Source organism: Pelophylax lessonae (assembly GCF_965119305.1).
Source record: "Pelophylax lessonae genome assembly, chromosome: 2".
Taxonomy (NCBI): domain Eukaryota; kingdom Metazoa; phylum Chordata; class Amphibia; order Anura; family Ranidae; genus Pelophylax; species Pelophylax lessonae.
The window spans coordinates 647,909,390-647,928,324 of record NC_138769.1 but is presented as its reverse complement, the minus strand read 5'-3'; the positions used below and the strand labels follow the sequence as shown (position 1 = coordinate 647,928,324).

The window sequence follows — 18,935 nt, the reverse complement described above, 5'->3', positions numbered from 1 at the left end:
TCATCACTTCTAGGGGCGTATGATGCCCTAACAAATACTGATGCAGGTTCTGTCGCCTACTCACACTTGAGGAAGGTGTTTCACTTGTGCGTGTAGCTGGCACAGATCGACCACGTCCTCTCCTTGCAACAGGAGCTCTAGCAGCAGCACCACCACGACCCAGGCCACGGCCCCTATTTGACGCTCTCCTCATATTTCTGAAATTTAAGATCTTGCCCTAGAAAGGTCTTTATTGAATAGCGGAACAAAAGAACAACAGTATCGCACGGGTGTATCTCACAGTCAAATATGCAAACTATGCCGCAATTTAATGTTTTTTACACCAAAAGGGTGTGTATTGAATAGCGGAATAGGATAAAAAAACTGTGTATCTCACACGTACAAACACAGACTAGGCCCGATTAAATTTTTTCCTACCCTAAAGGGAGGATGAGGAAGAGGAGTATGGAACAGGCAGCACCCTCAAATCTTCAGAAGTTTGAGATGAACCCCAAAAACTTGGAAAGGTGGATCTCACACGTACCGACACAGACTATTCCGCAATTTAATTGAGCCCCAAAGGTTTTTATTGAATAGCGGAATAGGAAATATGATCAAAAAAAGTGTATGTTTTTCACACGTACAGAAGCACACTAGGCCCCAATTACTATTGTTTGTACACCTAAAAGGATGGATGAGGAAGAGGAGGAGGAGGAGTATAGAACAGGCAGCACCCTCAAAGCTTCAGAAGTATGAGATGAACCCCAAAAACTTGGAAAGGTGGATCTCACACGTACCGACACAGACTATTCCGCAATTTAATTGAGCCCCAAAGGTTTTTATAGAATAGCGGAATAGGAAATATGATAAAAAAAAGTGTATGTTTTTCACACGTACAGAAGCACACTAGGCCCCAATTACTATTGTTTGTACACCTAAAAGGATGGATGAGGAAGAGGAGGAGGAGGAGTATAGAACAGGCAGCACCCTCAAAGCTTCAGAAGTATGAGATGAACCCCAAAAACTTGGAAAGGTGGATCTCACACGTACCGACACAGACTATTCCGCAATTTAATTGAGCCCCAAAGGTTTTTATTGAATAGCGGAATAGGAAATATGATCAAAAAAAGTGTATGTTTTTCACACGTACAGAAGCACACTAGGCCCCAATTACTATTGTTTGTACACCTAAAAGGATGGATGAGGAGGAGGAGGAGGAGGAGTATAGAACAGGCAGCACCCTCAAAGCTTCAGAAGTATGAGATTGTGTTCACTGTACCCCACAAAGATTGTGTTCACTGTACCCCACAAAGATTGTGTTCACTGCACTCCAAAAGGATTGTCTTCACTGCACCCCACAAAGATTGTGTTCACTGTACCCCACAAAGGTTTTGTTCACTGCACCCCACAAAGATTGTGTTCACTGTACCCCACAAAGGTTTTGTTCACTGCACCCCACAAAGATTGTGTTCACTGTACCCCCCAAAGATTTTGTTCACTGCACCCCACAAGGATTGTCTTCACTGCACCCCACAAGGATTGTCTTCACTGCACCCCACAAAGATTGTGTTCACTGTACCCCACAAAGATTTTGTTCACTGCACTCCAAAAGGATTGTCTTCACTGCACCCCACAAAGATTGTGTTCACTGTACCCCACAAAGGTTTTGTTCACTGCACCCCACAAAGATTGTGTTCACTGTACCCCCCAAAGATTTTGTTCACTGCACCCCACAAGGATTGTCTTCACTGCACCCCACAAGGATTGTCTTCACTGCACCCCACAAAGATTGTGTTCACTGTACCCCACAAAGATTTTGTTCACTGCACTCCAAAAGGATTGTCTTCACTGCACCCCACAAAGATTGTGTTCACTGTACCCCACAAAGGTTTTGTTCACTGCACCCCACAAAGATTGTGTTCACTGTACCCCACAAAGGTTTTGTTCACTGCACCCTACAAAGATTGTGTTCACTGTACCCCACAAAGGTTTTGTTCACTGCACCCCACAAAAATTGTGTTCACTGTACCCCCCAAAGATTTTGTTCACTGCACCCCACAAGGATTGTCTTCACTGCACCCCACACGGATTGTCTTCACTGCACCCCACAAGGATTGTCTTCACTGCACCTCACAAAGATTGTGTTCACTGTACCCCACAAAGGTTGTGTTCACTGCACCCCACAAAGGTTTTGTTCACTGCACCCCACAAAGATTGTGTTCACTGCACCCCACAAAGATTGTGTTCACTGTACCCCACAAAGGTTTTGTTCACTGCACCCCACAAAGATTGTGTTCACTGTACCCCACAAAGATTGTGTTCACTGTACCCCACAAAGGTTTTGTTCACTGCACCCCACAAAGGTTTTGTTCACTGCACCCCACAAAGATTGTGTTCACTGTACCCCCCCAAAGATTTTGTTCACTGCACCCCACAAGGATTGTCTTCTCTGCACCCCACAAAGATTGTGTTCACTGTACCCCCCAAAGATTTTGTTCACTGCACCCCACAAGGATTGTCTTCACTGCACCCCACAAGGATTGTCTTCACTGCACCCCACAAAGATTGTGTTCACTGTACCCCCACAAAGGTTTTGTTCACTGCACCCCACAAAGATTTTGTTCACTGCACTCCAAAAGGATTGTGTTCACTGCACCCCAAAAAGATTGTGTTCACTGCAGCCCACACACAGAAAAATGGATGTGGATCACTGACACCTGCCTATCTCCTATCCCACACCACACAGCAATATCGATTGTAGTTTGTAGAACACAGTTTCCCTAAAATTCAGCAGACTCTGTCCCTAACAGGATTGAGAAGAGATCATAGATCAGGAGAACTAAGTGCAGACCCCACCCCACACAGCAATATCGATTGTAGTTTGTAGAACACTCTGACCCTAAAATTCAGCAGCAGCCTCTCCCTAACAGGATTGAGAAGAGATCGTAGATCAGGATTGAGTGCAGACCCCACCCCCCACACAGCAATATCGATTGTAGTTTGCAGAAGACACTGACCCTATAATTCAGCAGACTCTATCCCTAAAATGCCTACAACTCGCCCTGCCTAAACACTCCGACCTGTCCCTCAATTCTATCCGGACACAAATGGTTTTTTCCTGCCTATCTTTCCCTAATCAGCAGCCAGCACGTTGATGTGTGCTCTGTCCCTGATCTAAGCAGCATAATGACGCCGCTGCGGCTGCCTCGAACTTATAAAGACTTGGTCACATGCTTCAGACGGCCAATCACAGCTACTGAGACATTTGCAGGCATGGCTGGGATGGCTTAAGGCACACCAGTTAAACGATTGTTGATTGGCTGTTGAAAGCCCGCCATGAAAAGAGCGCCAAAGCATGCAAAACCCGGAAATAAAACGACTGAACACGGATTTTTACCCGAATATACAGTAAAGTGTCCGTGTTCGTGTTCGGGTAACAAAAATCCAATTATTCGGTACGAACACGAATAATACAGTCCGTGTTCGCTCAACACTAATCATAAGTCTTCCCCAGTTTTATATGTATAGGAGCGCATTCACATTGGGATGACATAAATAATGCAAACAACCAAGTCATTTTATTTATCTCCATAGATCCACAAAGGAGTCTGTACGATCCACAAATGGACATATTTGGAATTTGCCACATGGGAACATACTGTACCTTTGGCTCTAGGGTATTCAGATAACCAGTTGCTATCCGGAGTCCTCCGAATTCAGAATGGGTTAAAATATCCCCTAGGTTCTGCGCTCTCCGAGCCACCATCATGGGGGTTTTTCCCATAGCCTGGGCAATGCTCTTATTATTTTGTAGAATGCCCCAATGTTTGTTAAGAATTTTTTGAACTTTCTCCCACTGTGTACCAAATTGGGTAATTAATCTAACTTGAGAAGAGGCCTCATCTCCACTACTACTAGATTTCTGTTTTTGGAGAAGTGCTATTCTATCACATGTGGCTGCCCTTAGCTTTGCTTTCCTCAACTGTCAATGGGAATACCCCAGTTCACGAAATCTTCTATAAAGGTCTATTTGTTCCTGTTTGAGATCTTGCTGTTTGGTACAATTCCTTTTGATTCAAAGGATTTCACCAATGGGTATTCCATTCTTAAGCCATTTGGGATGGCGACAATCAGCTTTAAGTAGTGTATTGGCTGCTGTGTCTTTCCTAAACATGCACGTGACAAGTCTTCCCTGTTCTATCCTAATGGTCAAGTCTAGGAAGGGGATCTGAGATCGAGCAAAGATATATGTTAACCAAATGTTCCTCGTATTTAAATGTAAATGTTCTATAAAGGAATGTAGATTCTCCAGGTCCCCCCTCCAGAGCATGAGAACAAATATATTAGGCACTATTTTGTCACATACCAGTTAATCTGCCATGTTTTTGAGTTTTGGACATGAGTGCGCAACAGGCGCAGGCTTTAAATACATCTGTATCTTTAATTCTCTTTTGTATTTGTGAGATAGTTACATATGATATTCAAACTAACAGTAAATGAGTACTAAATCTGTACTACTTAATTATAAAAACTTGCGGTGGGGTGCTCTGGGTGCTCCTATAGTGGAGTACCTGCAGTATATAAAGTAAAGCAGAGGTAGGGAGCTACTACCCAATAAGATGAGAACATTTTCAAAGCTGCCTGGGTGCAAAAGGCAGTCGCACAGCTGCAGTGGCAATCGTAAAAAGAGATAGTCGCAACTCCTTGCTTGCTCTTTAAAATCTTCAGAATTTATTGGTTCTCCATAAAATACACAGTAACAGACAACAGATGTAAAGCCTTTCAGCCTTTTGGGCCTTGTTCACTACAATTGACTACATTTTTAATTTTTTTGTTTAAGCCTCTGAATGCCGCTCTGTATGTATAAAATGCAGCTAATGTATCCATGCTCACTGTGGCATTTGGATTTGTATTTTAGAGCAGTATTCAAGGGCATAAAAAATGCCTCAAACCTGCATTCAGAGAGGAGCTTGCTATTATAATTTACACATATGCACAGGTAAACATGTATAAAAGCATGAATTTGCATGTAAATTCATTCTAGTGGCATGCAAGAAATTAATATTCTAGGCAATAGAATGAGTTTATGCACGTGTACTTCTAAAAACCATACATTGCTAAAACACAAAGAATTACGCTTCAAAACAAGCATTTTTGATGCTGGATTTTTGTCAAGCTCCTGGAAAAGGGATTCAGTATAGAAGTCTAAATCAAATTATCAGAGAAAAAAACAATACTTGATTAGTTTTAGGAAAACCCATTCCATCTACAAATGCAAACATTTTGCACATTTCCAATTCATTTTCATATACCACTTGCAAAGGTACAACACAGTCATGGGAAATCCAAGGTTTTTGATAAGGTGTTCAGCCTTAGAACATAAAGGTCAGTCAACATGCTATGAGGAAGGCGTTAAGCCGAAACGCGTCAGAATCTGTCATGTTGTCACCGCTATCCATGTTGGAATAAAGCATTTTACTTGGAAGAAGACTTTTCGTGTGTCGGCTTTATTCATATAACATAAAGGTCAGTCAATATCAAAGTAATTGTTACAATGTAAAATTCTATAGGGATAAAAGATTTTTAAATGATCTGCAGACCCTAAACACAAAACAGCATTAGGATTCTTACTTGAAATTATGCAGCTTTCTGTTTTAGCAATGGATATCTAAACTAAAATAACATAAGAGCTAATTTTATTTAGCGCAAAATGTATTTAAAAAATAAAAGGGATTTTGACATTGTACAGTATTCTACCACTGTGAGAATGTAACATATTTAATTTTAAATTCTTTTTAAAGCTATTTTATATAAAACAATTTTATGAACATATGATAGTTATTTTACTTTTCTTTAAATATCTCGTGTTTCTTCTTCCTGCCTGCTTTTATCTTTTATGTTGACTATGGAATTAGGAAAAAAATAATCTGTGGGATGGCTATAGCATGACATGGAGTACAAATCTTTTTATTTTGTTTAGCTAATTTGTTCCCTTTCCCACAAAGCTATAAATACGAGTGCTAAATTAGGTTTAGTCCTTTTTAAACCAATTTAAATATCTAGTTTAATAAGATTTTTATTTTTTTTCCTGAACACAGTTTGGCTGGTTCCATAAGTAATCAGGAAAGAAAAGCTTGAATTACTCTCCAGGTGACAAACCCTTTAGCTCAGTCCTTTTTTTTCTTTGAGGTGGAGACTCCCACCACAAAAGAGTGGCATCTGGAAACAAGGGTCTACAGTCAAGCTTTGGCCTCAAAATCCCTTCTCCCCTCCAGAGGCCCCCTCTGATATATATATTTTGCTTTATCTTATATTTACCCTTTTCCAATGTATTTCGGGCAGTCACATGTTTTGCAGGGCTCTCCTCTTCTGCAATCTTCTTCAGCAGTGATAGGTCCTGGATGACATAGAGAGCGGTACTGATGTGATAGCTTCAGTGCAGTTCTGTGCACTATTATAATGTAAATAAAGGATGAGCCCGAATGGGTAAACCAAATAGCCAGAATTGATCAATTCACCAACTTACCTGTACCTCGGCTTCTACAGCTTAAAGTCTTTCATTTAGTGCAGGAATTACTACTATCTTCAAGCAGAGGTAGTGATTCAGTCAACGATAACCATGACAAACATGCTGTAGATCTATACTCAGATGAAAAAGTTGAAAAAATTATATATATATATATATATATATATATATATACATATAATTCTGTGGCAGACTCGATGGACCTTTTGGTCTTGTTTCCGCTGTCACTTTTCATTGCTTCTATATTTCTATGCCACTAAATAAAAGCTTCTATCTACCCACTGGCCTAGCTCTACATTGTAAAGAAGTCGGCAGAAATCTTAGGTGACGTCATTGACCAGATGACCATATTTTACATCTGCCAGCATTCCCTGTGGATTTAAGAGGGGATCGTCGTGGAAGTGTTCACTGCATTTTTGTCACCGGATCATATGGGTGTTCCCCATTGTGATTATGGATTTACATTGTCAGATGATGCTTTTTTTGCAGCAGTACATCCTACAGGTGCACCACTTCATATGCAGGTTTAAGGCACCCCAAGCATGTTGATCAAGACATCCCCCAAGCTTTCTATTTTAATGTGGCATCGTGTTGATACTCCTCAAGGTCTGCCAAAGGAAAGCCATGTACTCACATTATATATTCTCAAACTTCTAAATGAAGTGTGATGAGATAATCCTCCCTTAATGGGCAGGAATTAATGCCCTGTACCCACAGCATCTCCACGGTCTTCTGGGTTGAGTGACTCAACCTGGAAGACTGAAGCCCTAGGTAAAAGGTGATCTGTGCGACCTGAGTTGTATCTTTGTTGTTTAATACCTGATGTGATTTTTTTAATGCTTATAATTGTTGCTAAAAGTTGGGCTTTAAGCTTCAAGGGTGGGTTGAAGTGAGGGTTAGGGGAGCAGTAGAGGGAGAGGTAGTGTAAGGTGTAATTTGAGTTGGTCATCACTGTCTGTGCCAGGAGCTCTACGCTGAAAACTAATAGTGCCAAACTATATGTGGTTAAAATCATGACCCATCATATCCATGGCATACCTTATTTTGCATTATTTTTCCTTGAACATCTAGTGACTCATTCACACAAATGCACTTTATTTCTCATTGATCAAAAACATGTGCGGACAGTGCTGTCCAATGGCCAAAAAGACACAGATGACAAAAGTGTTTTCCCTTTAGATATACTTTGAAGAAAGCTATATATCCAGAGTTTGCAACTATATTTACATATTGTAACCAAACAAGATATTTTTTTATATCCCCAACCCCTATGCATGAGGGCACTAAAACAGTTTGTCAATTACTGCCAGTAGAATTCTATATGGTGTAATTACAATTCACCCATTCTAAGTCCTTAAACCTAGAACTAAATTGCTCGTAGGATAGAGTTCTAGATGCAATGATGCAGTATGGGCAAACCCTCTCCTTCACCTTTTTACCTTGAGCCTCAGCATGTTTTTTTTTTTGGCTATGATGTCTAATTTTGATACATATGTTTGCCAGTCAGTCTGTGTAAATAGGGAGCCTAATGATAAAACCATCCCTACTTTGTGCATTAGAGAATGTAGTAGAGTGAAAATAGTTATTCTCCTAGAGAACTGTTGTGTTTCTTTGTTATATTGCATTGCAAGCTTTTAAAGCAAATAGTTGTGCAAGCATGACCATGTAGAGTGGGTATAGAAAAGAATCCCCACCCCCCTTTAAACTCTTTAAAATAATCACATTTTGTTGCAGCCTGGAATTAAGACAGACACTGTTTTTGTTTTATCCAGCTGTATTTACTAATGCAACTTATAGTAAAATGTAAAAAAAAAAAAATAAACAGAATCACAGAGTTGGAAAAATAATCACTCCCCCCTTATGTCAGTATGTTGTTGAACCATCTTTTGCTTTAATTACAGCCTTTAGTTTCTTGGGATATGTCTCTCCTAACTTTGCACATCAATTATGTCCCACTCTTCTTCGCAGAGCTGATCAAGTTCTGTTAAATTTGATGGAGACCATTTGTGGACTGCAGTCTTCAAGTCATTCCACAAATATTTAATGGGGTTTAAGTCTGAGCTCCGACTAAACCATGCAAGAACGTTCACCTTTCTCTCCTTCAATCACTGTGTGATAATTTTTGCCGTGTGCATTGACAACTTTCTGGCAGAGGGCAGCAGTTTTCCTCAAAAGTTTGATGATATTTTTCCCCATCCATTTTTCTTCTATTTTCTTCTATCCTGACAAGTGCTCCAGTTTCTGCTGAAGAGAAACATCCCCATAACAGGATATTACCACCTCCATGCTTTACTGTAGAAATTATGTTATTTGATGGTGAGCTGTATTGGATTTCTGTCAGACATATCGTTTGGTGTTTAGGCCAAATAATTAAACATTAGTCTCATCTGACCGTAACACATTTTTCCATGTGGCCTTAGAATCCAAATAACACGATCCCTACAGTAAAACATCAATCAAATCGAAATAGTATACCACACAAAAGTAATAAACCCTGGAAGATGTCACATATGATGAAACATGTCAAGCAGAGCTATGCGCTAACGCCATCACATCCTACCTGACCCCGTAAGTGCGGGTGTCTTCGTATATGATTACCGGCAAACAAACCTTTTTATCAAGGTTCATGTTGTTTTTACTAATTGTGAGTAGTTTTTTGGCTTTTTTAATAAACAAGTTTATGCAATATCACACTATTGGAGCTCTTTTTCTATATATCAGCCCCATATAGTCACAGCTGACCAGGACATCCTAATGGGAGTCTGAGACCATTGGAAGAATTCCTCCATAACCAGCGTGTTCTAGTAACCAATAGAAGTCCTTATCACTCACCTTACCCTGCAAAGGTCTATTTGCAAGTGTGTTTGACAACTCTAGGAATAGATGGTCCACTATATCTGGTAAGTGTCCCCATTAACCACTTAAGCCCCGGAAGATTTTACCCCCTTCCTGACCAGGGCCTATTTTGCGATTTGGCACTGCGTGATTTTAATGGACAATTGCACAGTTGTGCGATGCTGTACCTAAACAAATTTGATGTCCTTCTTTTCCCCACAAACAGAGCTTCCTTTTGGTGGTATAAACAAAAAAAGAGTGTCAATTTTGCAAAAATAACAATATTTTTCAAATTTTTTAATATGAAATTCCCCAAAAAAATGAAAAAATCAAAATTTTTTAACATTTTAGGCCAATTTGTTTTATGCTACATATGTTTGGTAAAAAAAAATCGCAAAAAGCGTATTTTGATTGGTTTGCGCAAAAGTTATTGCGATTACTAACTAAGGGAAAGATTTTTGTCATTTTTTTAACGAGTAATGGCGGCGATCTGTGATTTTTTTTTGCGGGACTGCGACATTGCGGGGGACAGTTCGGACCCTTGACTGACATTTTTGACACTTTTGGGGTTACCAGTAACATTACTACAGTAATCAGTGCTATACATATGCACTGTTACTGTAAAAATGACACTGGCAGTGAAGGGGTTAACTTTTTTTGAGAGGGAGGGGTTAAGTGTGTCCCTAGGGGCGTGCTTCTAACTGTGATTGGATGTGGCTTGAGGTGTAAGAACAGAGATCAACGGTCCTACATAGCAGAACCGTATGATCTCCATTCTTACACAGGGGAGAATGACAGGCGGCTTTGTTTACATTAGCCGCCTGCCTTTCTCCCGCTGTAATGGACAATCGCGAGTGCCCGGCGGACATCGGGTCCGCCGGGCACACGTGCGGGGGAGTCCGTGAGCGAGAGGGAGCGCACCTCCGGCGGCGCGCGCTCGCTCCCTAGAGCCTCACAGGCTAGCGACGTAGCCCTACGTCGCTTTGCCTGTGAGGGGATGACCGCCGCAGTAAATAGTTGTGCGACGGTCAGCAAGTGGTTAATATGGTAGCGGGTGTCACAGGAGGATTTTTTTGATATTTGGTGGTGAAACTTCTTTGAGATATTTCTCCTTTTTGGATCCTTATATACGTAATCACGTGAATTAACTTCCTGCACATTTTTCCAGAACTGAGCACATTTTATATGGGATGTTATATGGACACTATTACTTCAATGTGGTTCATTATTGTGTAAGATCACTGACACTGATTTACACTGTTTTTATTTGTTATTTCATATTTAATGGTTCTTATACTGATTAGCATGACTTTATTATTCAAAACAGTAAAGCATTGAGGTGTTAATATCCTGTTATGGGGGTGTTTCTCTGCAGCAGGGACTGGAGAACTTGCCAGGATAGGAGAATAATGGATGGGGCAAAATAACCTCCAATTCCTAAAAGAAAATCTTCTACCCTCTGTCAGAAAGTTGTCAATGGGAAGAAGGTTTATCTTCCAACATGAGAATGACCCAAAGCACACAGAAAAAATGACCACACAGTGGTTGGGGGAAAAGGTGAATGTCCTTGCATGGCCTAATCAAAGCCCAGACTTAAAGTGGTTGTTAAGCCACTATGTGATCTTTACATCATCCCCTCTATTAGATTACAAACTGTATCATATTTCCTGTGCTTTGTTAAAAAAAAAAGCTGATTTCTACTTGTTTTCACAGTTCCTATTGGCAATCACGTGACTCCCGGCTCTCTTCTCTCCCATATGACATCTCCAGGGGGCAGTGCCAAGAACTTCCTCTGACGTCAGCTGGGGCGGTAGGGAGGAAAGGAGGAGAGAGTCAGAAGTCACGTGACGGCCGAGCAGCTCTGTGAAAACAGGTAGAAATCGGCTTTTCTTAATAAAGCACAGGCACTAGGATACAGTTTGTAATCTAACAGTGGGGATGATGTAAAGATCACATAGTTTTGCAGCAGTTGGGAGGGGATCAGAGCGCCACTAGTGACAGACAGACAGGCAGGGAGGGGAGGGGGAGGAGAACAGTGGGAGACAGAGGAGAGCTACAGATAGCTGCAGATGGCGGAGACACGTACGCTGACCACGGAGTCAGGGCACATCAGCCATGATACACCATGGTCAGTATACAGCGAGGAGGGTAGAAACTGGCAGGATCAGTCAGGTATTTTAGTTGATACAGGGTACCAAATTACACAGCACAAGCTCTGTGCTGTATATCATGCTTTAAGGGAACAGGATCTGGAATGACTTGCAGTCCACAGACGGTCACCATCAAATTTTACCGAACTTAAGCAGTTCTGCAAAAAAGAGTGGGCAAATATTGCAAAGTCTAGATGTGCAAAGTTAGAAGAGACATATCCCAACAGATTAAAGGCTGTAATTAAAGCAAAAGGTGGTTCAACAACATACTGACATAAGGAGGGAGATCTTTTTTCCAATTCAGTGGTTGTTTTTTATTTATTTTTTCTGACATGGTGGTGTTATATTTTTCACTTGAATGATATAAATTGCACTCGTAAATACAGCTGGATAAAACAAAAACTCTGCCTGTCTTAATTTCAGGCTGTAACAAAATGTGATTATTTTAAAGGGGGATGATTATTTTTATGCCCATTGTAATTGCAGATAAATGGGGCCTGAATAAACAAGGGATTTCTTTCCCCTTGGAAATCTCCATTTATCATGGATTTGTCATGTCGCAATATCACTTAAGAAGTGCTAAATGGTACTTAAGGTATGCTAAAATTAACTGGTATATTATTGGTTAAAAGGCCACTTTAGCATGCCTTTAATGCTATTGCTGCCACTTCATAATTCAGGCCATTGCCTTCCTTTCTATTGTGCTAATTGAAATTTCTAAATATATATATTCTAAACTTAGGTATTTCTCCATAAATAGGTATCATATGGGCGGAAATCAAGCAGATGTGGGATGGAGGACTTCAAGATTACGTCCATGACTGGTGGAACTTAATGGATTTTGTGATGAATTCATTATACCTGGCAACTATTTCACTGAAAATTGTTGCATATTCGCAGGTACAGTAAAAATAAATTGTTGAATATTTACATGGACAACACAAATAAGTATCTAGAGTTGACAATCTCAACATTTTTTTACATAAAAAATAAAAAAATGCATTTTATTGTAAAAATGAAAACTAGTGTTTTATATCATCAGCCACTTAAGACTGGGTAGTGCTTGAGGAGGTAGTGAAAATGACATTCCCCAATTCTGCTTCATGTACTGTATAAATGCTGATTCATTTGACACTACATAGCAGCTGTAAAAACTCTGTTACCTGCTTTCAATTTAGCTTCCTTCATTTTTCCTTTCCACATTGGTTGAAATTGTTTGTTTTTCCGGTACCTTTCCACCATTGTTATTATGTGCCTGGGAGGGACAATTTACATTGGTCTTGTAATGGGCTGCCACTACCCTGTCCTGATGAGGTGGCATGAAATCTGTCAATGATAAGTCCCCTCCCCTAGAACTGGTAAGGTGACTGAGGGTTGTGGTTTGTCTGGGTAAGACTCAACCTTCTGTGAAGAGAATTTCCTGCCCTTGGTGTTAAAGAGGCCCTCTTACTGATACAGTCCCTTGAGTTTTCCAGTATCTGAGCCAATATGTTTGTGATTCTATTGCCCTTACATGCTCTTGTAATGAAGGAAATTTATTGTTTAACCTCCCAAACACAGAACAAGGATTAGGGTCTGCAGAGTAAAGAAGTCCTTCTGCTGAGAAAGTTTTTCAACAAGGTCGTAGTATGACATTATACTTCCAAGAACATCCCATGTAGAAGTGCGCCCTGGGAAGTTGAAGGGATGAGACAAACCATTTAATGCTGACTGGGTTGGACACGATTGCCAGATTTTATTTATTTATGTAAAACCTTTATCCTAAAAGGAAAACACCTGTCTGCTGTAACTGCTTATAAAGTATTAGCTGGGGTTTGCCTTCAATTGATTTGTGTATTTAAATCTTTTAGTACATTTAATACCCACCTCCTCCCAGACTGACAGTGCTGTTGTCTGCTGAGCCTCTGTGCTCCCTCATCCAGAGTGGGGCACTCCAATACAGGAGGTGTGTTACTGGCCAAATCAACAAGTGAAAACATAGGGAAAACACATAAAAATGAACAAAAAAAAATGTAGCCACCACATCCAACAATTAGTAAGCTGTAATATATTGCATTTTGGGTTTTGGGTTTAATATCGCTTTACCTTCCATAGTATGGTGGGGGAAACAACTGAAGATAAGTTTTACAAATGCAGTGCCCTGGAGCAGATTTTATAGCAAATCTTCAGAGAAGAAAAAAAGAGGACCAAACTTTATAGTCAAACTAGATGATGCTCTGTTCATTAGGACTGTACTCCCACAACAGTGGTTTTTTTTTTTTTTTTCGGGTGAATTTTCAGGGAGTCAGTGGAAAGCCTCATTCAAGTCCACTGTACTTTCTGCTTCATAGAGGACATACTGCTCTAGCAAACTAGAGGGGGGAGGAAATCAACCACTTCAAGGTCAATCATAAGTATCACTTTATTGACCCAGAGACAGGAGCGCATACCCAAACTGTTGAGAGACTATGGGGCAGTTTGAAATGGAGGAACAAGTGAGAATAAGGAACCGCAAGACAATATCTGTAGTCATTCTTTTCAGAGATTGTGTGGAGGCAGTCAAACTCGTCCTGAAGTCACACCAACGGTTCATGTTTTGTGGCTTGCTATAAAGATAGCTAAGTTTCACTGCTGAGACACTAATTACCGCAACATTTTATATGCAAAACGCATACGGCTGATAAGACCTAAGACACATCTGTCAAATGCTGTTATAATAGATCAGTGGATAGTTTAGGGGCTAGGTTAGAATAGTATAAAAATTATGAAGGTCAGTGGTTAGGAGGTTAGTTTACCTTTTAGGGGCTTAGTTTTAGGGAATTAGGTATTAGGTTTGGTTTGAAGACCTTAGGACCAGGGTAACTGTTAAAGGTCATATGTTTTTTGATAGAATAATGGTACACTTCATTGAAAATAGTTTTCTTTGCAAAAGCCCTGCGCTGAAATTTATCGACACTGGGATTCCAATGCTGAAAAATAACAAACCACACTTATAAATTACTTACATAGTAGTGAACCCCTTTTAAATGAGATTTGTGCCCTATGCGTGCCTCATTGGGTCCCTGGTTCTTGGATGAGTGACTTGTAACCCACACAGCCTCTTCCACTATCCAATCGATCTGAGGAATAATGCCATAGTTGCTATTGGGTTTTAGTTCCCAAGACCGTATTAGTGGGTTTTAGCCTTCATCCCTTTAAGATTGATATAGGTGGTTTTGGTACCTCGGGCCAATGGTTGGGGACTTTATGGGCTAGTATAGAGTCGATTGTTATAAAATAACGTTTTATTCAAAAAAAGTAGAAAAAAAAATAACAATTCGCATGTGTACAATAATCACATAAAGTGTGGGTTATAGACCCATTGGTGATTGTGAGAAATAAGAATAAGGATATCTCTCCCTACAGACTTCACGCCATGCAAGCCTGAAGAATAGAGAGACATACCAATTGTCACCTATCACAAATGTCACCTCTTCTCTCTTATTTCTCACAATCACCAATGGGTCTATAACCCACGCTTTATGTGATTATTGTCAGTGTTGGGGTAGTTGCTCAAAAAATGTAACTAGTTACTAGTTACTTCTGTAAATTGTAATGAGATTACTTTACTAGTTACTGCATTTGAAAAGTAACTTCACTACTTATTACTTTACTCTCCTCTTTCTTAATTGACCGTGTAGAAGAAGATGCATGACAGTCTTTCTGCATAGAGTTTATTGTATAAACACAGGCTTTGGGAAACATGAGAACAAAACCTGAAAAAAAATGAATAAAACATAAAGTGCAACAAAAAGTCATAAACTTCATCCCTCTCTATTCTTCTAAATAACGATTGTATCGCACGGCTTGGGTAACGCAGGAAAGCGCGTTCCTATAGCCTAGTAAAGTAGTGTAGTTACTTCCTATAACCTAGTAAAGTAGTGTAGTTACCAATATTAGTATTGTAACTAGTTACTTTACTTAGTTACCAAAAAAAGTAATGTAGTTACTGTAATCAGTTACTTTGTAACTAGTTACCCCCAACACTGATTATTGTACACATGCGAATTGTTATTTTTTTTTCTACTTTTTTTGAATAAAACGTTATTTTATAACAATCGACTCTATACTAGCCCATAAAGTCCCCAACCATTGGCCCGAGGTACCAAAACCACCTATATCGAATAATGCCATAGTATAATACATTTTAAAGTGTAACTCCACTTTTATTGAGAAAAAAAACAAACATTCCCCTCTATGTAGTGATCTATGTACCTTGCAAGATTTTTTAGCAAACTTTGTTGCAGGTGCCTACTTTATGTTATTGTGGAGAAATAGCTGTTTGCCTGTGTCCATGTGCACAGTGAATCTGTATGGGAGTGGCTTTATAATTATCAATTAGCTGCTGCACCTGCAAGGCTCTAATTAGGAAACTGGCAAGGTCTGCATCCCTTTAGACATGCTTTCCTTATGGAAGTATCTCACCATAAATTACATTTTTGTTGCAGGGGGTGCCAAAAATCTGATGTGTATCTAAGTGCAGACTTAGAAAATCAGTAAGCCACTTACTTAAAGAGGAAGTAAAGCCTGGAAATTTTTTTTTCTCTTTGGTTACCTGCAAAGTAAATGCATAATGTGCTAGTATGCAATGCATACTAGCACATTATGTGACACTTACCTGCAAAGGAAGCTCTCGTCGTCCCCGATGGAGGCCGCATCCATCTCCGCCCGTCTTCCTTCCGGGTCTGCGGACTCCGGCTGTGCTACTGGCTGGAGCTACTTGACGTCACTACCGCCGGTCACGGCACAGGGCTCTGAAGAAAACGGTCGTTCCTTCAGAGCGCATGCGCCGATGAAGTCATCGGCTGCATGCAATATAAATATCTCCTATATTTACAGTACCTATAGGTAAACCTTGTTATAGGTATTAACATTACAGGGGGGTCATTTAAGCAGGAAATTACATTTTCAGGGGGCGTTCTGTATACATTCTGTGTAAAGAACACCTCCAGTTTGCCATATTGCATTGCATTTTACAGAAAATGACAGACTTGCAGATTGAAAAGAAAAGGATATTTTTAATAACATTCAATTACGATATGATTTGAGTTGCAACTGTATATGCTATATTGTTTTTTTTATTTGCTATTTTTTCCCCCCACGAAAGTGGTTACCTAAAGATTAAAATTTTAGCAAGAAACCTTTTAAAGGAAAGTAAGGTGTACCAAGAAATATGAAGACAATTTAGCCAAAGAAAAGCCTTTATTTAAGCATACTTAGTACATGGGAAGACATTGTGAATGTTGGGGAAATTAGCCTATCTCCATAATATGTCTTTTTGTATGTACCCATTCAAAAAACCAAATTAAGTGTCGGAGTAGGTAAGAGGGAAAATGTACCTGTAGAGGAAGTAAAAAACATATTTTATATTTGACCATGGGTTAATTTTATGGTTGACATTTTACAATTTTCACTTGGAAAAATACATAAATAATTGTTTTCTCTTTTTTTCTGTTGTTGGCAGTACAAATCAGAATCAATCTTTCGAAATGAATGGGACATGTGGCATCCAACACTGGTTGCTGAAGCATTATTTGCTATCGCCAACATCTTTAGCTCTTTGCGGCTGATTTCATTGTTCACAGCTAATTCTCACCTGGGTCCCCTTCAGATTTCTTTAGGAAGGATGCTTCTGGACATTTTAAAGTTCCTTTTTATATACTGTCTTGTGCTACTTGCATTTGCCAATGGGTTGAATCAATTGTACTTCAACTACGAAACCAGCATCTTCGATAATAAAACCTTGAACTGCACTGGCATTCGTTGTGAAAAACAAAATAATGCCTTCACAACGTAAGTGAATGTTGATTTTATTTTTAACATTAGATGGAAAGTCTGTTCACACATATTTCTTACCTTTTTAGATATTTCTCAAGAAAATGTGCTCCATTCACTAAAGCAGATTGCATGGGTTACTTAGGTGCATGGATACATTTTCCATAAATATCGCATGCGATCTTGAAACTGCCAATTCACTAAGCTGTTTTTCAGTATTTACCACAAACCGCTGAGAACGCTCGGTAAATACTGTATGAAGATACTGCTATGTGCATGGAGCCCAATGTAACACAGGTGACTGAAAGCATTTCTAATCATTGTCAGAATCAGACTTTTCCAAAAGAAAGGCTTACGACAGGCTGAGTATCCTCTCATTACCACACACTATATTACCAAAAGTATTGGGATGCCTGCCTTTACACGCGCATGAACTTTAATGGCAACCCAGTCCGTAGGTTCAATATTGAGTTGGCCCACCTGTTGCTTTTTGTTCTGTGTACCTGTGCATACCCCTTTATTCATCCATTGTCATATGCCTGCAGATAACTCTGCCCTGCATTCTGCTGGTTACCACTGTGTGGTGTGTGACCCTTCAAGTCTCCAGGGGGGTTCTGTTGCTACCCGCAACTCACCACTGACTCTGTTTACTGAAACTGTGTTCAGTTATCCAAACCCCGGTGGGCTCTCCGCTGGTGCCACACAATTGTGCACGTAGTTTCGTCCTTTGCTAACGTATGTAGCTACGGTAGGAGTCATGCCTTTTGGCAGGCTGTGAGACAGAGGTCATTCCTTTAGCAGGCTCCGAACAGAGTAGGCAGTGTCAACCAAGCAGACAAAATGACGTAATGTCAGAATGCAGATAAGTGTGATGTCACCAGTTACTCGTGGCTTCGGGAATCACTAAACTAAATTACATTACTTTTAAGTACAATTGTACTATACCAGGTCAGCTATTTGCCAATCACTATGAGTCTCACAAGTCCCAGTATATCTACATGATATGCAAGCAATGCTCTTTGAAGTTAATCATGGCACCCAAAAAAAATTGACAAATGATTTTAATTTGGAGAGAAAAAAAACTGACTACATGTGATGACTGCCACATATTTGAGCTGTAGAGCGGACTTTGTGTACCATGTACAAAAAAAAACAATTGTTGAGTGACTGTTGCCCAAAACCTGGTGTTATTGTTCTTATTGCCATAGTTGGTAATAGCTAAATGACAAGAGGGAGTTTCAATAAATGTATATAACACAATTATTCCATGGTGGAAGGGATACAAAACTGTTGTGAACTGGCCCATAAACACAATGCTCTATGGAAGCTTTAATATGCTATAATATTTAAATGTTCTCACTATAATGTTCCCCATACTCCCCTCTTTTTTTTTTTTATAGCAAAAACCAAAAATATGGAATCACCCCACAAATTAAGGTGATAAAGGAAAGAAAGAGAAATAGTTACCAAAAAAAATTAGAATAAAAAAATTAAAAATAAAATCAATAATAAACAAATATATAAAAATTAAAAAAAAATGATATTAAAAAAAAAAAGGAAATAAAGATTAAAAAAAAATAATTAAAAAAAATTAAAATTAAAATTAAAAACGTACAGATTTGGTGCTGGCTCAACATTACCTTTGCCCTACA

At 39.6% G+C, this 18,935-nt stretch overlaps 1 protein-coding gene across 2 annotated transcripts in view; it reads left to right on the top strand.

Moving 5' to 3' along the window:
• Window positions 1–18,935, top strand: part of TRPC4 (transient receptor potential cation channel subfamily C member 4) — a 325,733-nt gene that overhangs the window by 254,077 nt on the left and 52,721 nt on the right. For both annotated transcript variants that reach the window (XM_082247790.1, XM_082247791.1), the window contains exons 5-6: window positions 12,251–12,390; window positions 16,973–17,301. In XM_082247790.1, the coding sequence (XP_082103916.1) occupies window positions 12,251–12,390; window positions 16,973–17,301 (469 nt within the window). The remainder of the gene's footprint in view (window positions 1–12,250; window positions 12,391–16,972; window positions 17,302–18,935) is intronic.